This window comes from Pseudophryne corroboree (assembly GCF_028390025.1).
Source record: "Pseudophryne corroboree isolate aPseCor3 chromosome 3 unlocalized genomic scaffold, aPseCor3.hap2 SUPER_3_unloc_11, whole genome shotgun sequence".
Taxonomy (NCBI): Eukaryota; Metazoa; Chordata; class Amphibia; order Anura; family Myobatrachidae; genus Pseudophryne; species Pseudophryne corroboree.
The window spans coordinates 576,428-598,598 of NW_026967499.1; the positions used below are offsets into that span (position 1 = coordinate 576,428).

General features: G+C 50.0%; 1 protein-coding gene across 1 annotated transcript in view; it reads right to left on the reverse strand.

The window, feature by feature from the left end:
• Window positions 1–18,471, reverse strand: part of LOC134983266 (gastrula zinc finger protein XlCGF26.1-like) — a 28,896-nt gene extending 10,425 nt beyond the window's left edge. Inside the window, exons 1-2 of the mRNA XM_063948989.1 lie at window positions 18,322–18,471; window positions 18,186–18,228 (exon numbers count right to left, since the gene is read on the reverse strand). Of these exons, the coding sequence (XP_063805059.1) occupies window positions 18,186–18,228; window positions 18,322–18,471 (193 nt within the window). The remainder of the gene's footprint in view (window positions 1–18,185; window positions 18,229–18,321) is intronic.
• Between the last annotated feature and the right edge of the window lie 3,700 nt (window positions 18,472–22,171).

Here is a 22,171-nt window from a genome sequence, read left to right on the forward strand (position 1 = left end):
ATCATAAACAGTATATTTTTTGCTTTATATCCTTTGTTAATTAATTGCTATATGGTATATGGCCTGACATTCTTCCACTGTTACGTTTCATAATACCTTTCTAGAATGTTTGGGTGTTCAGGCAAAGCATGACTGATCGTCTAACATCCTGTTGCCCTTAGAGTCTGGAGTGGAGACTGGTCAGACGTCTGGGCTGGTAAAACACACACAGTGACATGATGTAAGGAGAAGAGCAGGAGTATAATAGGGGCTGATGTCTCCTGAGTCCCCAACGGGGAAAATACATATTCCTCATTAGTTTGTACTAACAGAGGCTGTAGTATAAGAAATTGCTGTAGTGACTGAGCAAGGAGAATATGTCACCATGTGACTCTGTCCTGTAATAAGTGTTTATTACTCACCTGTGCTGATATCTTTAGGGATCTGCTCCTCCTTACACTGCTGATCACCCCTCACATACGTCTCTTCTTCTCCCTCTATATCTTCTGCCTTTATATCAGTCACATACGTCTCTTCTTCTCCCTCTGTATCTTCTGCCTTTATATCAGTCACATACGTCTCTTCTTCTCCCTCTATATCTTCTGCCTTTATATCAGTCACATACGTCTCTTCTTCTCCATCTATATCTTCTGCCTTCATATCAGTCACATACGTCTCTTCTTCTCCCTCTATATCTTCTGCCTTTATATCAGTCACATACGTCTCTTCTTCTCCCTCTGTATCTTCTGCCTTTATATCAGTCACAAACGTCTCTACTTCTCCCTCTGTATCTTCTGCCTTTATATCAGTCACATACGTCTCTTCTTCTCCCTCTATATCTTCTGCCTTTATATCAGTCACATACGTCTCTTCTTCTCCCTCTATATCTTCTGCCTTTATATCAGTCACATACGTCTCTTCTTCTCCCTCTATATCTTCTGTCTTTATATCAGTCACATACGTCTCTTCTTCTCCTTCTATATCTTCTGTTTTAATATTAGACAGACGTTCTACCTAAAAAATTAAAAAATAAACCTATAATGATATTTCAATATAGTCAGATTAAACTGAGGTGAAACAGTATAATATCAGTGTATAAGACACACAGCTCCTCTACAGATCATATAGTGACAGTCACTTTGGTATATTGATGAGACTCTAAATCCCACCTACCTGATCCTCCTGTGGGATCCTGTGATTCTCCTCTGTACAGTCCTGGAAATACAGAGGACGGGGACATCTCTCTGGGGTATCTCTGTTACTGGGCCCATCTGTAGGAGACACACAGTGACTGAGTACAGTGTATATATGTGATTATCAGGTGATGTGTCTATATAGGGGCCCCCATACCTGCTCTCCCCTGTACAATACATGACAGTCTCCTCTGACGCGGTGATGTGAGCGGACGGTGATTCTCCATCATTACGTCCTTGTACAAACACCTGTGTTCCTCTGTATACTCCCCCTCCTGCATGGAGACATAGACAGTGACATCCTGACACCTTATAGAAACCTGACACACACACAGTGATACAGTCATCACCCAGACACATCCCCTGGTGTTACTGTATAATGTCCCATTACCAGCAGTCACCTCTCCAGTCATCACCCAGACATGAACCCTGGTGTTACTGTATAATGCCCCATTCCCAGCAGTCACCTCTCCAGTAATAACCCAGACACGTCCCCTGGTGTTACTGTATAATGGCCCATTCCCAGCAGTCACCTCTCCAGTCATCACCTAGAGAAGTCCCCTGGTGTTACTGTATAATGTCCCATTCCCGCCAGTCACCTCTCCAGTCATCACCCAGACACGTCCCCTGGTGTTACTGTATAATGTCCCATTACCAGCAGTCACCTCTTCAGTCATCACCCAGACACGTCCCCTGGTGTTACTATATAATGTCCCATTCCCAGCAGTCACCTCTCCAGTCATCACCCAGACACATCCCCCAGTGTTACTGTATAATGTCCCATTCCCAGCAGTCACCTCTCCAGTCATCACCCAGACACATCCCCTGGTGTTACTGTAGAATGTACCATTCCCAGCAGTCACTTCTCCAGTCATCACCCAGACACGTCCCCTGGTGTTACTGTATAATGCCCCATTCCCAGCAGTCACCTCTCCAGTCATCACCCAGACACATCCCCTGGTGTTACTGTATAATGCCCCATTCCCTGCAGTCACCTCTCCAGTCATCACCCAGCCATCGTCCCCTGGTGTTACTGTATAAGCCCCATTCCCGGCACTCACCTCTCCAGTCATCACCCAGACAAGTCCCCTGGTGTTACTGTATAATGTCCCATTCCTGGTAGTCACCTCTCCAGTCATCACCCAGACACATCCCCTAGTGTTACTGTATAATGTCCCATTCCCAGCAGTCACCTCTCCAGTCATCACCCAGACACATCCCCTGGTGTTACTGTATAATGTCCCATTCCCAGCAGTCACCTCTCCAGTCATCACCCAGACACGTCCCCCGGTGTTACTGTATAATGCCCCATTCCCAGCAGTCACCTCTCCAGTCATCACCCAGACACGTCCCCTGGTGTTACCGTATAATGTCCCATTCCCAGCAGTCACCTCTCCAGTCATCACCCAGACACGTCCCCCGATGTTACTGCATAATGCCCCATTCCCAGCAGTCACCTCTCCAGTCATCACCCAGACACATCCCCTGGTGTTACTGTATAATGCCCCATTCCCAGCAGTCACCTCTCCAGTCATCACCCAGACACGTCCCCTGGTGTTACTGTATAATGCCCCATTCCCAGCAGTCACCTCTCCAGTCATCACTCAGAGATGTCCCCTGGTGTTACTGTATAATGCCCCATTCCCAGCAGTCACCTTTCCAGCCATCACCCAGACATATCCGCTGATGATACTGTATAATGCCACATTCCCAACAGCCACCTCTCCAGTCATCACCCAGACACGACCCCTGGTGTTACTGTATAATGTCCCGTTCCCAGCAGTCACCTCTCCAGTCATCACCCAGACATGAACCCTGGTGTTACTGTATAATGTCCCATTCCCAGCAGTCACCTCTTCAGTCATCGCCCAGACACGACCCCTGGTTTTACTGTATAATGTCCCATTCCCAGCAGTCACCTCTCCAGTCATCACCCAGACACTTACCCTGGTGTTACTCTATAATGCCCCATTCCCAGCAGCCACCTCACCAGACATCACCCAGACATATCCCCTGGTGTTACTGTATAATATCCCATTCCCAGCAGTCATCACCCAGACATGACCCCTGGTGTTACTGTATAATGTCCCATTCCCAGCAGTCACCTCTCCAGTCATCACCCAGACACGTCCCCTTGTGTTACTGTATAATGTCCCATTCCCAGCAGTCACCTCTCCAGTCATCACCTAGAGAAGTCCCCTGGTGTTACTGTATAATGTCCCATTCCCGCCAGTCACCTCTCCAGTCATCACCCAGACACGTCCCCTGGTGTTACTGTATAATGTCCCATTACCAGCAGTCACCTCTTCAGTCATCACCCAGACACATCCCCTGGTGTTACTGTATAATGTCCCATTCCCAGCTGTCACCTCTCCAGTCATCACCCAGACACGTCCCCTGGTGTTACTGTATATAATGTCTTATTCCCAGCAGTCACCTCTCCAGTCATCACCCAGACACGTCCCCCGGTGACACTGTATAATGCCCCATTCCCAGCAGTCACCTCCCCAGTCATCACCCAGACACATCCCCTGGTGTTTCTGTATAATGCCCCATTCTCAGCAGTCACCTCTCCAGTCATTACTCGGACACGTCCCCTGGTGTTACTGTATAATGCCCCATTCCCAGCAGTCATCACCCAGACATGACCCCTGGTGTTACTGTATAATGTCCCATTCCCAGCAGTCACCTCTCCAGTCATCACCCAGACACGTCCCCTTGTGTTGCTGTATAATGTCCCATTCCCAGCTGTCACCTCTCCAGTCATCACCCAGACACATCCCCTGGTGTTACTGTATAATGTCCCATTCCCAGCTGTCACCTCTCCAGTCATCACCCAGACACGTCCCCTGGTGTTACTGTATATAATGTCCTATTCCCAGCAGTCACCTCACCAGTCATCACCCAGACATGAACCCTGGTGTTACTGTATAATGTCCCATTCCCAGCAGTCACCTCTTCAGTCATCACCCAGACACGACCCCTGGTGTTACTGTATAATGTCCCATTCCCAGCAGCCACCTCACCAGACATCACCCAGACATATCCCCTGGTGTTACTGTATAATGTCCCATTCCCTGCAGTCACCTCTCCAGTCATCACCCAGACACGTCCCCTTGTGTTACTGTATAATGTCCCATTCCCAGCAGTCACCTCTCCAGTCATCACCCAGACATATCCCATGGTGTTACTGTATAATGCCCCATTCCCAGCAGTCACCTCTCCAGTCATCCCCCAGACACATCCCCTGGTGTTACTGTATAATGCCCCATTCCCAGCAGTCACCTCTCCAGTCATCACCCAGACACATCCCCTGGTGTTACTGTATAATGTCCCATTCCCAGCTGTCACCTCTCCAGTCATCACCCAGACACGTCCTCTGGTGTTACTGTATATAATGTCCTATTCCCAGCAGTCACCTCTCCAGTCATCACCCAGACACGTCCCCCGGTGACACTGTATAATGCCCCATTCCCAGCAGTCACCTCTCCAGTCATTACTCGGACACGTCCCCTGGTGTTACTGTATAATGCCCCATTCCCAGCAGTCATCACCCAGACATGACCCCTGGTGTTACTGTATAATGTCCCATTCCCAGCAGTCAACTCTCCAGTCATCACCCAGACACGTCCCCTTGTGTTGCTGTATAATGTCCCATTCCCAGCTGTCACCTCTCCAGTCATCACCCAGACACATCCCCTGGTGTTACTGTGTAATGTCCCATTCCCAGCTGTCACCTCTCCAGTCATCACCCAGACACGTCCCCTGGTGTTACTGTATATAATGTCCTATTCCCAGCAGTCACCTCTCCAGTCATCACCCAGACATGAACCCTGGTGTTACTGTATAATGTTCCATTCCCAGCAGTCACCTCTTCAGTCATCACCCAGACACGACCCCTGGTGTTACTGTATAATGTCCCATTCCCAGCAGTCACCTCTCCAGTCATCACCCAGACACTTACCCTGGTGTTACTCTATAATGCCCCATTACTAGCAGCCACCTCACCAGTCATCACCCACACATATCCCCTTATGTTACTGTATAATATCCCATTCCCAGCAGTCATCACCCAGACATGACCCCTGGTGTTACTGTATAATGTCCCATTCCCAGCAGTCACCTCTCCAGTCATCACCCACACATATCCCCTGGTGTTACTGTATAATGTCCCATTCCCAGCAGTCATCTCTCCAGTCATCACCCAGACACATCCCCTGGTGTTACTGTATAATGTCCCATTCCCAGCTGTCACCTCTCCAGTCATCACCCAGACACGTCCCCTGGTGTTACTGTATATAATGTCCTATTCCCAGCAGTCACCTCTCCAGTCATCACCCAGACATGTCCCCGGGTGACACTGTATAATGCCCCATTCCCAGCAGTCACCTCTCCAGTCATCACCCAGACACATCCCCTGGTGTTACTGTATAATGCCCCATTCTCAGCAGTCACCTCTCCAGTCATTACTCGGACACATCCCCTGGTGTTACTTTATAATGTCCCATTCCCAGCAGTCACCTCTCCAGTCATCACCCAGACACGTCCCCTTGTGTTGCTGTATAATGTCCCATTCCCAGCAGTCACCTCTCCAGTCATCACCCAGACACATCCCCTGGTGTTACTGTATAATGTCCCATTCCCAGCTGTCACCTCTCCAGTCATCACCCAGACACGTCCCCTGGTGTTACTGTATAATGCCCCATTCCTAGCAGCCACCTGACCAGTCATCACCCACACATATCCCATTCCCAGCAGTCATCACCCAGACATGACCCCTGGTGTTACTGTATAATGTCCCATTCCCAGCAGTCACCTCTCCAGTCATCACCCAGACACGTCACATTGTGTTACTGTATAATGTCCCATTCCCAGCAGTCACCTCTCCAGTCATCACCCAGACATATCCCATGGTGTTACTGTATAATGCCCCACTCCCAGCAGTCACCTCTCCAGTCACAACCCAGACACATCCCCTGGTGTTACTGTATAATGCCCCATTACCAGCAGTCACCTCTCCAGTCATCACCCAGACACATCCCCTGGTGTTACTGTATAATGTCCCATTCCCAGCTGTCACCTCTCCAGTCATCACCCAGACACGTCCCCCGGTGACACTGTATAATGCCTCATTCCCAGCAGTCACCTCTCCAGTCATCACCCAGACACGTCCCCTTGTGTTACTGTATAATGTCCCATTCCCAGCAGTCACTTCTCCAGTCATCACCCAGACTTATCCCATGGTGTTACTGTATAATGCCCCATTCCCAGGAGTCATCTCTCCAGTCATCACCCAGACACATCCCCTGGTGTTACTGTATAATGCCCCATTCCCAGCAATCACCTCTCCAGTCATCACCCAGACACATCCCCTGGTGTTACTGTATAATGTCCCATTCCCTGCAGTCACCTCTCCAGTCATCACCCAGACACGTCCCCTTGTGTTACTGTATAATGTCCCATTCCCAGCAGTCACCTCTCCAGTCATCACCCAGACATATCCCATGGTGTTACTGTATAATGCCCCATTCCCAGCAGTCACCTCTCCAGTCATCCCCCAGACACATCCCCTGGTGTTACTGTATAATGCCCCATTCCCAGCAGTCACCTCTCCAGTCATCACCCAGACACATCCCCTGGTGTTACTGTATAATGTCCCATTCCCAGCTGTCACCTCTCCAGTCATCACCCAGACACGTCCTCTGGTGTTACTGTATATAATGTCCTATTCCCAGCAGTCACCTCTCCAGTCATCACCCAGACACGTCCCCCGGTGACACTGTATAATGCCCCATTCCCAGCAGTCACCTCCCCAGTCATCACCCAGACACATCCCCTGGTGTTACTGTATAATGCCCCATTCTCAGCAGTCACCTCTCCAGTCATTACTCGGACACGTCCCCTGGTGTTACTGTATAATGCCCCATTCCCAGCAGTCATCACCCAGACATGACCCCTGGTGTTACTGTATAATGTCCCATTCCCAGCAGTCAACTCTCCAGTCATCACCCAGACACGTCCCCTTGTGTTGCTGTATAATGTCCCATTCCCAGCTGTCACCTCTCCAGTCATCACCCAGACACATCCCCTGGTGTTACTGTGTAATGTCCCATTCCCAGCTGTCACCTCTCCAGTCATCACCCAGACACGTCCCCTGGTGTTACTGTATATAATGTCCTATTCCCAGCAGTCACCTCTCCAGTCATCACCCAGACATGAACCCTGGTGTTACTGTATAATGTTCCATTCCCAGCAGTCACCTCTTCAGTCATCACCCAGACACGACCCCTGGTGTTACTGTATAATGTTCCATTCCCAGCAGTCACCTCTCCAGTCATCACCCAGACACTTACCCTGGTGTTACTCTATAATGCCCCATTACTAGCAGCCACCTCACCAGTCATCACCCACACATATCCCCTTATGTTACTGTATAATATCCCATTCCCAGCAGTCATCACCCAGACATGACCCCTGGTGTTACTGTATAATGTCCCATTCCCAGCAGTCACCTCTCCAGTCATCACCCACACATATCCCCTGGTGTTACTGTATAATGTCCCATTCCCAGCAGTCATCTCTCCAGTCATCACCCAGACACATCCCCTGGTGTTACTGTATAATGTCCCATTCCCAGCTGTCACCTCTCCAGTCATCACCCAGACACGTCCCCTGGTGTTACTGTATATAATGTCCTATTCCCAGCAGTCACCTCTCCAGTCATCACCCAGACATGTCCCCGGGTGACACTGTATAATGCCCCATTCCCAGCAGTCACCTCTCCAGTCATCACCCAGACACATCCCCTGGTGTTACTGTATAATGCCCCATTCTCAGCAGTCACCTCTCCAGTCATTACTCGGACACATCCCCTGGTGTTACTTTATAATGTCCCATTCCCAGCAGTCACCTCTCCAGTCATCACCCAGACACGTCCCCTTGTGTTGCTGTATAATGTCCCATTCCCAGCAGTCACCTCTCCAGTCATCACCCAGACACATCCCCTGGTGTTACTGTATAATGTCCCATTCCCAGCTGTCACCTCTCCAGTCATCACCCAGACACGTCCCCTGGTGTTACTGTATAATGCCCCATTCCTAGCAGCCACCTGACCAGTCATCACCCACACATATCCCCTGGTGTTACTGTATAATATCCCATTCCCAGCAGTCACCTCTCCAGTCATCACCCAGACACATCCCCTGGTGTTACTGTATAATGCCCCATTCCCAGCAGTCACCTCTCCAGTCATCACCCAGACACATCCCCTGGTGTTACTGTATAATGTCCCATTCCCAGCAGTCACCTCTCCAGTCATTACTCGGACACGTCCCCTGGTGTTACTGTATAATGCCCCATTCCCAGCAGTCATCACCCAGACATGACCCCTGGTGTTACTGTATAATGTTCCATTCCCAGCAGTCACCTCTCCAGTCATCACCCAGACACGTCCCCTTGTATTGCTGTATAATGTCCCATTCCCAGCTGTCACCTCTCCAGTCATTACCCAGACACGTCCCCTGGTGTTACTGTATATAATGTCCTATTCCCAGCAGTCACCTCTCCAGTCATTACCCAGACATGACCCCTGGTGTTACTGTATAATGTCCCATTCCCAGCAGTCACCTCTCCAGTCATCACCCAGACACGTCACATTGTGTTACTGTATAATGTCCCATTCCCAGCAGTCACCTCTCCAGTCATCACCCAGACATATCCCATGGTGTTACTGTATAATGCCCCATTCCCAGCAGTCACCTCTCCAGTCACAACCCAGACACATCCCCTGGTGTTACTGTATAATGCCCCATTACCAGCAGTCACCTCTCCAGTCATCACCCAGACACATCCCCTGGTGTTACTGTATAATGTCCCATTCCCAGCAGTCACTTCTCCAGTCATCACCCAGACTTATCCCATGGTGTTACTGTATAATGCCCCATTCCCAGGAGTCATCTCTCCAGTCATCACCCAGACACATCCCCTGGTGTTACTGTATAATGCCCCATTCCCAGCAATCACCTCTCCAGTCATCACCCAGACACATCCCCTGGTGTTACTGTATAATGTCCCATTCCCAGCTGTCACCTCTCCAGTCATCACCCAGACACGTCCCCTGGTGTTACTGTATATAATATCTTATTCCCAGCAGTCACCTCTCCAGTCATCACCCAGACACGTCCCCCGGTGACACTGTATAATGCCCCATTCCCAGCAGTCACCCTCACCAGTCATCACCCAGACACATCCCCTGGTGTTACTGTATAATGCCCCATTCTCAGCAGTCACCTCTCCAGTCATTACTCGGACACGTCCCCTGGTGTTACTGTATAATGCCCCATTCCCAGCAGTCATCACCCAGACATGACCCCTGGTGTTACTGTATAATGTTCCATTCCCAGCAGTCACCTCTCCAGTCATCACCCAGACACATCCCCTGGTGTTACTGTATAATGCCCCATTCCCAGCAGTCACCTCTCCAGTCATCACCCAGACACATCCCCTGGTGTTACTGTATAATGTCCCATTCCCAGCAGTCACCTCTCCAGTCATTACTCGGACACGTCCCCTGGTGTTACTGTATAATGCCCCATTCCCAGCAGTCATCACCCAGACATGACCCCTGGTGTTACTGTATAATGTTCCATTCCCAGCAGTCACCTCTCCAGTCATCACCCAGACACGTCCCCTTGTATTGCTGTATAATGTCCCATTCCCAGCTGTCACCTCTCCAGTCATTACCCAGACACGTCCCCTGGTGTTACTGTATATAATGTCCTATTCCCAGCAGTCACCTCTCCAGTCATTACCCAGACATGACCCCTGGTGTTACTGTATAATGTCCCATTCCCAGCAGTCACCTCTCCAGTCATCACCCAGACACGTCACATTGTGTTACTGTATAATGTCCCATTCCCAGCAGTCACCTCTCCAGTCATCACCCAGACATATCCCATGGTGTTACTGTATAATGCCCCATTCCCAGCAGTCACCTCTCCAGTCACAACCCAGACACATCCCCTGGTGTTACTGTATAATGCCCCATTACCAGCAGTCACCTCTCCAGTCATCACCCAGACACATCCCCTGGTGTTACTGTATAATGTCCCATTCCCAGCAGTCACCTCTCCAGTCATCACCCAGACACGTCCCCTTGTGTTACTGTATAATGTCCCATTCCCAGCAGTCACTTCTCCAGTCATCACCCAGACTTATCCCATGGTGTTACTGTATAATGCCCCATTCCCAGGAGTCATCTCTCCAGTCATCACCCAGACACATCCCCTGGTGTTACTGTATAATGCCCCATTCCCAGCAATCACCTCTCCAGTCATCACCCAGACACATCCCCTGGTGTTACTGTATAATGTCCCATTCCCAGCTGTCACCTCTCCAGTCATCACCCAGACACGTCCCCTTGTATTGCTGTATAATGTCCCATTCCCAGCTGTCACCTCTCCAGTCATTACCCAGACACGTCCCCTGGTGTTACTGTATATAATGTCCTATTCCCAGCAGTCACCTCTCCAGTCATCACCCAGACATGAACCCTGGTGTTACTGTATAATGTCCCATTCCCAGCAGTCACCTCTTCAGTCATCACCCAGACAGGACCCCTGGTGTTACTGTATAATGTCCCATTCCCAGCAGTCACCTCTCCAGTCATCACCCAGACACTTACCCTGGTGTTACTCTATAATGCCCCATTCCCAGCAGCCACCTCACCAGACATCACCCAGACATATCCCCTGGTGTTACTGTATAATATCCCATTCCCAGCAGTCATCACCCAGACATGACCCCTGGTGTTACTGTATAATGTCCCATTCCCTGCAGTCACCTCTCCAGTCATCACCCAGACACATCCCCTGGTGTTACTGTATAATGTCCCATTCCCAGCTGTCACCTCTCCAGTCATCACCCAGACACATCCCCTGGTGTTACTGTATAATGCCCCATTCCCAGCAGTCACCTCTCCAGTCATCACCCAGACACATCCCCTGGTGTTACTGTATAATGCCCCATTCCCAGCAGTCACCTCTCCAGTCAACACCCAGACACATCCCCTGGTGTTACTGTATAATGCCCCATTCCCAGCAGTCACCTCTCCAGTCATCACCCAGACACATCCCCTGGTGTTACTGTATAATGTCCCATTCCCAGCTGTCACCTCTCCAGTCATCACCCAGACACGTCCCCTGGTGTTACTGTATATAATGTCCTATTCCCAGCAGTCACCTCTCCAGTCATCACCCAGACACGTCCCCCGGTGACACTGTATAATGCCCCATTCCCAGCAGTCACCTCCCCAGTCATCACCCAGACACATCCCCTGGTGTTACTGTATAATGCCCCATTCTCAGCAGTCACCTCTCCAGTCATTACTCGGACACGTCCCCTGGTGTTACTGTATAATGCCCCATTCCCAGCAGTCATCACCCAGACATGACCCCTGGTGTTACTGTATAATGTCCCATTCCCAGCAGTCACCTCTCCAGTCATCACCCAGACACGTCCCCTTGTGTTGCTGTATAATGTCCCATTCCCAGCAGTCACCTCTCCAGTGATCACCCAGACACATCCCCTGGTGTTACTGTGTAATGTCCCATTCCCAGCTGTCACCTCTCCAGTCATCACCCAGACACGTCCCCTGGTGTTACTGTATATAATGTCCTATTCCCAGCAGTCACCTCTCCAGTCATCACCCAGACACGTCCCCCGGTGACACTGTATAATGCCCCATTCCCAGCAGTCACCTCCCCAGTCATCACCCAGACACATCCCCTGGTGTTACTGTATAATGCCCCATTCTCAGCAGTCACCTCTCCAGTCATTACTCGGACACGTCCCCTGGTGTTACTGTATAATGCCCCATTCCCAGCAGTCATCACCCAGACATGACCCCTGGTGTTACTGTATAATGTCCCATTCCCAGCAGTCACCTCTCCAGTCATCACCCAGACACGTCCCCTTGTGTTGCTGTATAATGTCCCATTCCCAGATGTCACCTCTCCAGTCATCACCCAGACACATCCCCTGGTGTTACTGTGTAATGTCCCATTCCCAGCTGTCACCTCTCCAGTCATCACCCAGACATGAACCCTGGTGTTACTGTATAATGTTCCATTCCCAGCAGTCACCTCTTCAGTCATCACCCAGACACGACCCCTGGTGTTACTGTATAATGTCCCATTCCCAGCAGTCACCTCTCCAGTCATCACCCAGACACTTACCCTGGTGTTACTCTATAATGCCCCATTACTAGCAGCCACCTCACCAGTCATCACCCACACATATCCCCTTATGTTACTGTATAATATCCCATTCCCAGCAGTCATCACCCAGACATGACCCCTGGTGTTACTGTATAATGTCCCATTCCCAGCAGTCACCTCTCCAGTCATCACCCACACATATCCCCTGGTGTTACTGTATAATGTCCCATTCCCAGCAGTCATCTCTCCAGTCATCACCCAGACACATCCCCTGGTGTTACTGTATAATGTCCCATTCCCAGCTGTCACCTCTCCAGTCATCACCCAGACACGTCCCCTGGTGTTACTGTATATAATGTCCTATTCCCAGCAGTCACCTCTCCAGTCATCACCCAGACATGTCCCCGGGTGACACTGTATAATGCCCCATTCCCAGCAGTCACCTCTCCAGTCATCACCCAGACACATCCCCTGGTGTTACTGTATAATGCCCCATTCTCAGCAGTCACCTCTCCAGTCATTACTCGGACACATCCCCTGGTGTTACTTTATAATGTCCCATTCCCAGCAGTCACCTCTCCAGTCATCACCCAGACACATCCCCTGGTGTTACTGTATAATGTCCCATTCCCAGCTGTCACCTCTCCAGTCATCACCCAGACACGTCCCCTGGTGTTACTGTATAATGCCCCATTCCTAGCAGCCACCTGACCAGTCATCACCCACACATATCCCCTGGTGTTACTGTATAATATCCCATTCCCAGCAGTCATCACCCAGACATGACCCCTGGTGTTACTGTATAATGTCCCATTCCCAGCAGTCACCTCTCCAGTCATCACCCAGACACGTCACATTGTGTTACTGTATAATGTCCCATTCCCAGCAGTCACCTCTCCAGTCATCACCCAGACATATCCCATGGTGTTACTGTATAATGCCCCATTCCCAGCAGTCACCTCTCCAGTCACAACCCAGACACATCCCCTGGTGTTACTGTATAATGCCCCATTACCAGCAGTCACCTCTCCAGTCATCACCCAGGCACATCCCCTGGTGTTACTGTATAATGTCCCATTCCCAGCTGTCACCTCTCCAGTCATCACCCAGACACGTCCCCCGGTGACACTGTATAATGCCTCATTCCCAGCAGTCACCTCTCCAGTCATCACCCAGACACGTCCCCTTGTGTTACTGTATAATGTCCCATTCCCAGCAGTCACTTCTCCAGTCATCACCCAGACTTATCCCATGGTGTTACTGTATAATGCCCCATTCCCAGGAGTCATCTCTCCAGTCATCACCCAGACACATCCCCTGGTGTTACTGTATAATGCCCCATTCCCAGCAATCACCTCTCCAGTCATCACCCAGACACATCCCCTGGTGTTACTGTATAATGTCCCATTCCCAGCTGTCACCTCTCCAGTCATCACCCAGACACGTCCCCTGGTGTTACTGTATATAATGTCTTATTCCCAGCAGTCACCTCTCCAGTCATCACCCAGACACGTCCCCCGGTGACACTGTATAATGCCCCATTCCCAGCAGTCACCTCCCCAGTCATCACCCAGACACATCCCCTGGTGTTACTGTATAATGCCCCATTCTCAGCAGTCACCTCTCCAGTCATTACTCGGACACGTCCCCTGGTGTTACTTTATAATGCCCCATTCCCAGCAGTCATCACCCAGACATGACCCCTGGTGTTACTGTATAATGTCCCATTCCCAGCAGTCACCTCTCCAGTCATCACCCAGACGCGTCCCCTTGTATTGCTGTATAATGTCCCATTCCCAGCTGTCACCTCTCCAGTCATCACCCAGACACGTCCCCTGGTGTTACTGTATATAATGTCCTATTCCCAGCAGTCACCTCTCCAGTCATCACCCAGACATGAACCCTGGTGTTACTGTATAATGTCCCATTCCCAGCAGTCACCTCTTCAGTCATCACCCAGACACGACCCCTGGTGTTACTGTATAATGTCCCATTCCCAGCAGTCACCTCTCCAGTCATCACCCAGACACTTACCCTGGTGTTACTCTATAATGCCCCATTCCCAGCAGCCACCTCACCAGACATCACCCAGACATATCCCCTGGTGTTACTGTATAATATCCCATTCCCAGCAGTCATCACCCAGACATGACCCCTGGTGTTACTGTATAATGTCCCATTCCCTGCAGTCACCTCTCCAGTCATCACCCAGACACGTCCCCTTGTGTTACTGTATAATGTCCCATTACCAGCAGTCACCTCTCCAGTCATCACCCAGACACATCCCCTGGTGTTACTGTATAATGCCCCATTCCCAGCAGTCACCTCTCCAGTCATCACCCAGACACATCCCCTGGTGTTACTGTATAATGCCCCATTCCCAGCAGTCACCTCTCCAGTCATCCCCCAGACACATCCCCTGGTGTTACTGTATAATGCCCCATTCCCAGCAGTCACCTCTCCAGTCATCACCCAGACACATCCCCTGGTGTTACTGTATAATGTCCCATTCCCAGCTGTCACCTCTCCAGTCATCACCCAGACACATCCCCTGGTGTTACTGTATAATGCCCCATTCCCAGCAGTCACCTCTCCAGTCATCACCCAGACACATCCCCTGGTGTTACTGTATAATGCCCCATTCCCAGCAGTCACCTCTCCAGTCATCACCCAGACACATCCCCTGGTGTTACTGTATAATGTCCCATTCCCAGCAGTCACCCCTCCAGTCATCACCCAGACACATCCCCTGGTGTTACTGTATAATGCCCCATTCCCAGCAGTCACCTCTCCAGTCATCACCCAGACACATCCCCTGGTGTTACTGTATAATGTCCCATTCCCAGCAGTCACCTCTCCAGTCATCACCCAGACACATCCCCTGGTGTTACTGTGTAATGTCCCATTCCCAGCTGTCACCTCTCCAGTCATCACCCAGACACGTCCCCTGGTGTTACTGTATATAATGTCCTATTCCCAGCAGTCACCTCTCCAGTCATCACCCAGACATGAACCCTGGTGTTACTGTATAATGTTCCATTCCCAGCAGTCACCTCTTCAGTCATCACCCAGACACGACCCCTGGTGTTACTGTATAATGGCCCTCATTCCGAGTTGTTCGCTCGGTGTTTTTCATCGCATCGCAGTGAAATTCCGCTTAGTACGCATGCGCAATGTTCGCACTGCGACTGCGCCAAGTAACTTTACTATGAAGAAAGTAATTTTACTCACGGCTTTTTCATCGCTCCGGCGATCGTAATGTGATTGACAGGAAATGGGTGTTACTGGGCGGAAGCACGGCGTTTTAGGGGCGTGTGGTTGAAAACGCTACCGTTTCCGGAAAAAACGCAGGAGTGGCCGGAGAAACGGTGGGAGTGCCTGGGCGAACGCTGGGTGTGTTTGTGACGTCAACCAGGAACGACAAGCACTGAAATGATCGCACAGGCGGAGTAAGTCTGAAGCTACTCTAAAACTGCTAAGTCGTTTGTGATCGCAATATTGCGCATACTTCGGTCGCAATTTTAAGAAGCTAAGATACACTCCCAGTAGGCGTAGGCTTAGCGTGTGTAACTCTGCTACATTCGCCTTGCGAGCGATCAACTCGGAATGAGGGACAATGTCCCATTCCCAGCAGTCACCTCTCCAGTCATCACCCAGACACTTACCCTGGTGTTACTGTATAATGCCCCATTACTAGCAGCCACCTCACCAGTCATCACCCACACATATCCCCTTATGTAACTGTATAATATTCCCAGCAGTCATCACCCAGACATGACCCCTGGTGTTACTGTATAATGTCCCATTCCCAGCAGTCACCTCTCCAGTCATCACCCAGACATGACCCCTGGTGTTACTGTATAATGTCCCATTCCCAGCAGTCACCTCTCCAGTCATCACCCAGACACGACCCCTGGTGTTACTGTATAATGTCCCGTTACCAGCAGTCACCTCTCCAGTCATCACCCAGACACATCCCCTGGTGTTACTGTATAATGTCCCATTCCCAGCAGTCACCTCTTCAGTCACCACCCAGACACGACCCCTGGTGTTACTGTATAATGTCCCATTCCCACTAGTCACCTCTCCAGTCATCACCCAGACACGACCCCTGGTGTTACTCTATAATGCCCCATTCCCAGCAGTCACCTCTCCAGCCATCACCCAGACACATCCGCTGGTGATACTGTATAATGCCCCATTCTCAGCAGTCACCTCTCCAGTAATTACTCGGACACGTCCCCTGGTGTTATTGTATATAATGTCCCATTCCCAGCAGTCACCTCTCCAGTCATCACTCAGACACTTACCCTGGTGTTACTGTATAATGTCCCATTCCGAGCAGTCACCTCTCCAGTCATCACCCAGACACGTCCCCTGGTGTTACTGTATATAATGTCCTATTCCCAGCAGTCACCTCTCCAGTCATCACCCAGACACGACCCCTGGTGTTACTCTATAATGCCCCATTCCCAGCAGTCACCTCTCCAGTCATCACCCAGACACGTGCCCTGGTGTTACTGTATAATGTCCCATTCGCAGCAGTTATCACCCAGACATGACCCCTTGTGTTACTATATAATGTCCCATTCCCAGTAGTCACCTCTCCAGTCATCACCCAGACACATCCCCTGGTGTTACTGTATAATGCCCCATTCCCAGCAGTCACCTCTCCAGTCATCACCCAGACACATCCCCCGGTGTTACTGTATAATGCCCCATTCCCAGCAGTCACCTCTCCAGTCATCACCCAGACACATCCCATGGTGTTACTGTATAATGTCACCTCTCCAGTCATCACCCAGACACGTCCCCTGGTGTTACTGTATAATGTCCCGTTCCCAGCAGTCACCTCTCCAGTCATCACCCAGACACGTCTCCCGGTGTTACTGTATAATGCCCCATACCCAGCAGTCACCTCTCCAGTCATCACCCAGACACATCCCCTGGTGTTACTGTATAATGCCCCATTCCCAGCAGTCACCTCTCCAGTCATTACTCGGACACGTCCCCTGGTGTTACTGTATAATGCCCCATCCCAGCAGTCATCACCCAGACATGACCCCTGGTGTTATTGTAGAATGTCCCATTCCCAGCAGTCACCTCTCCAGTCATCACCCAGACACGTCCCCTGGTGTTACTGTATAATGCCCCATTCTCAGCAGTCACCTCTCCAGTCAGCAGCTGAATGATCTTGTTGGTGAGTTCCTGGAACTTCTGGTCACTGTGTCTCTCATGTATCAGTGAGTGAGGTGGAGGCACCGTGATGGGGCTCTGAGACCTGCTCAGTCCTCCTTACACACGAGGATGGCTGCTGGGTGTCTTATGCTCACCAGATGTCTTATTCACAACTCTGTGAAATGGGGAAGACATCAATATCACTGTAAATACGCCCAGATCCCCTCACCTCCACAGTCATGTCCCTGTATTATTACTATAGCTAATAGGAGTTTGGTACTTATCAGATAAATCCTTTTCTTTGAATCCACAGGGGGCACTGGAGTACTCTTGGGATATGGACGGTGCGATAGCAGGGATAGGCACATTTAAAAATTTTAATGTGTAACATTCCTTCCCCTTCCATACTCCCAAGATGCCTTAGTGTTTTTTTGCTGAGCCAAATAGGAGTGAAAGAGAAGATGAACAATGGAGAATTACATATAACATAACGGACAACTAGAAAGTGGACACATAACATAACGGACAACTAGAAAGGTGACACGACAATAGATAACAATCACCTTAGCATTTGGTCAAGTCGGTGAAAATGTGTTACCATATGAACTATTGAACTTACCACCAGCCAGGTGAAACTGCTCTGGGTGGGTGTCCAGTGGCCCCTGTGGATATAAAGAAAAAGGATTTATCTGTTAAGTACCAAAATCCTATTTTTTTCATCCATTAGGGGTCACTGGAGTACACTTGGGACGTACCAAAGTTTCCCCCTTGGGTGGGAGATCTGGTAGGCACCGTAACACTAGATGGTCAAAGCTAGAAGCTGATGCCGCAGAATTATCAAACTTGTAACAGCGCACAAATGTCTGCACTGATGTCCATGTAACCGCGTGGCAAGGTTGCGTCATAGAAGCTCCACGACCTGCTGCCCATGACGTTCCCACAGTACGCGTGGAATGTGCTGAAACAGATGCAGTCGGTGTTAGACTAGCATGAAAGTACACCTGACGAATGGTCAGGTTAATCTATCTGGCCAAGGTCTGTTTGGAAGCTGGCCAACCTATCTTGACTGCATAATAGAGGACAAAGTATCCATTTCATGTACTGTTGATATTCGGGATACATTAACGCAGAGTGCGCGTACCACATCCAAAGTAGCCGGAGTTCCTGAATCTTCTGAAAAACAGGAACTGTGATTGGTTGATTGATGTGAGAGAAGATACTACCTGTGGGATTTGTCCAAAGTTCCGCTCTGTAGGTATGAATACCAGATTGCATGACAAGGCACCCAATTGTGCAACACGCCTTGCCGAAGCTAAGGTTAGGAGAATCACATTTTTCCTAGTTATAAACTTACCATCCACGTGTTGCAAGGGTTCAAAACTTGACTGCAAAAACATGCAAAACTAGATTCAAGTCCCATGGAGCTGTAGGTGGAATGAATGGAGGTTGAACACCTTGCAGGAAATGATGAACTATTGGCAAAAGAGCCAAACTCCTTTGAAAGAAAACTGACAAGACAGAGACCTGCACCATTAGTGTTGCGAAACGTAGTCCTCCATCTAATCCCGTCTGTAAAAAGAGCGAAAAATGGGATAACTTGAAAGAAGATGTCGGAAACAGCCTAGCTTCACACCAACCTATATAAGCTCGCCAAATCCTGTGATAATGAGCTGCTGAACCTGGCTTCCTAGCACGTAACATGGTTGGTATAACCAACTGCGGAATGCCCTCTCGTCTTGAGAGTGGTCTCAACAGACACCCCGTAAAATGCAGCCGCGCTAAATCGGGGTAAAGGAACGACCCCTGCTGTAGTAGGTCTGGACGTAGCGGAATCAGCCAGGGATCATCTGCAAGTAGACCATGGAGATCCGAGAACCACACTCTCCGAGGCCAATGAGATGCCACTAGTATGACGGTCGTGGACTCTCGTTTGATCCGCTTTAGCAACCGAAGAAGCAGCGGAAAATAAGATTTTACTTACCGGTAAATCTATTTCTCGTAGTCCGTAGTGGATGCTGGGGACTCCGTAAGGACCATGGGGAATAGACGGGCTCCGCAGGAGACTGGGCACTCTAAAGAAAGATTAGGTACTATCTGGTGTGCACTGGCTCCTCCCTCTATGCCCCTCCTCCAGACCTCAGTTAAGGAAACTGTGCCCGGAAGAGCTGACAATACAAGGAAAGGATTTTGGAATCCAGGGTAAGACTCATACCAGCCACACCAATCACACCGTATAACTCGTGATAAACTTACCCAGTTAACAGCATGAACAACAACAGAGCATCAACCAATGGATGCCAACATAACATAACCCTTTATTAAGCAATAACTAAATACACGTATTGCAGAAAGTCCGCACTTGGGACGGGCGCCCAGCATCCACTACGAACTACGAGAAATAGATTTACCGGTAAGTAAAATCTTATTTTCTCTAACGTCCTAGTGGATGCTGGGGACTGTAATGCCGAGACCCCTCGGGCAGCCGCCCAAGAAGAGCCCACCTTCCTTGTAGAATGGGCTTTCACTGATTTTGGTAGCGGCAATCCCGCCGCAGAATGAGCCTGCTGAATCGTGTTACAGATCCAGAGAGCAATAGTTTGCTTTGAAGCAGGAGCACCCAGCTTGTTGGATATATACAGGATAAACAGCGACTCAGTTTTCCTGACTCTAGCCGTTCTGGTTACATAAACCTTCAAAGCCCTGACTACATCCAGTAACTCGGAATCCTCCAAGTCACGAGTAGCCACAATAGGTTGGTTCATATGGAAAGATGACACCACTTTTGGCAGAAATTGCGGACGAGTCCGCAATTCTGCCCTGTCCATATGGAAAATCAGATAGGGGCTTTTATGTGACAAAGCCGCCAATTCTGACACACGCCTAGCTGAAGCCAAGGCTAACAGCATGACCACCTTCCACGTGAGATATTTTAACTCCACGGTTTTAAGTGGCTCAAACCAGTGTGATTTCAGGAAACTCAACACCACGTTAAGATCCCAAGGTGCCACTGGAGGCACAAACGGGGGCTGAATATGCAGAACTCCCTTTACAAAAGTCTGAACTTCAGGATAAGAAGCCAGTTCTTTTTGAAAGAAAATGGATAGGGCTGAAATCTGGACCTTAATGGACCCCAATTTTAGGCCCAAAGTCACTCCTGCCTGTAGGAAGTGAAGGAAACGGCCCAGTTGGAATTCCTCTGTAGGAGCATTCCTGGCCTCACACCAAGCAACATATTTCCGCCATATACGGTGATACTGTTTAGCCGTCACGTCCTTCCTAGCTTTTATCAACGTAGGGATAACCTTATCCGGGATCCCTTTTTCTGCTAGGATCCGGCGTTCAACCGCCATGCCGTTAAACGCAGCTGCGGTAAGTCTTGGAACAGACAGGGCCCCTGCTGCAACAGATCCTGCCCTAGAGGCAGAGGCCATGGGTCCTCTGTGAGCATTTCTTGCAGCTCTGGATACCAAGACCTTCTTGGCCAATCCGAAACGAGTATTGTTCTCACTCCTCTTTTTCTTATGATCCTCAGCACCTTGGATATGAGAGGAAGAGGAGGAAACACATAGCTGACTGGAACACCCACGGTGTCACCCGTGCGTCTACAGCTATCGCCTGAGGGTCTCTTGACCTGGCGCAATACCTTTGTAGCTTTTTGTTGAGGCGGGATGCCATCATGTCCACCTGTGGCAGTTCCCACCGACCTGCAATCTGCGTGAAGACTTCTTGATGAAGTCCCCACTCTCCCGGGTGGAGGTAGTGCCTGCTGAGGAAGTCTGCTTCCCAGTTGTCCACTCCCGGAATGAACACTGCTGACAGTGCTCGTACGTGATTCTCCGCCCATCAAAGAATTCTGGTGGCTTCCGCCATCGCCACCCTGCTCCTTGTGCCGCATTGGCGGTTTACATGAACCACTGCGGTGATGTTGTCTGATTGAATCAGCACCGACTTGTTGCAAAGCAGGACCTCTACTTGACTTAGGGCGTTGTATATGGCCCTTAGCTCCAGGATATTGATGTGAAGGCAAGTCTCCTGACTCACTTCCCTGAGTGACTGCCCCCACCCTCGGAGGCTTGCATTCGTGGTCACCAGGACTCAGTCCTGAATGCCGAACCTGCGGCCCTCGAGAAGGTGAGCACTCTGCAGCCACCACAGAAGAGACACCCTGGCCCTGGGGAAAAGGGTGTTCAGCCGATGCATCTGTAGATGCTATCCGGACCACTTGTCCAACAGATCCCATTAAAAGGTCCTCGCATGGAACCTGCCGAAGGGAATGGCCTCGTATGACGCCACTATCTTTCCCAGGACTCGAGTGCAGTGATGCACCGACACCTGTTTTGGCTTATAGAGGTCTCTGACCAGTGTCATGAGTTCCTGAGCCTTCTCCGTTGGGAGAAAAACCTTCTTCTGGTCTGTGTCCAGAATCATGCCCAGGAAGGGCAGACGCATCGTAGGAATCAGCTGCGACTTTGGAATATTCAGAATACAGCCGTGCTGTTGTAACACTTCCCGAGAGCGTGCCACACTGATCAGCAACTGCTCTCTGGACCTCGCCTTTATGAGGAGATCGTCCAAGTATGGGATAATTGTGACTCCCTGCTTTCG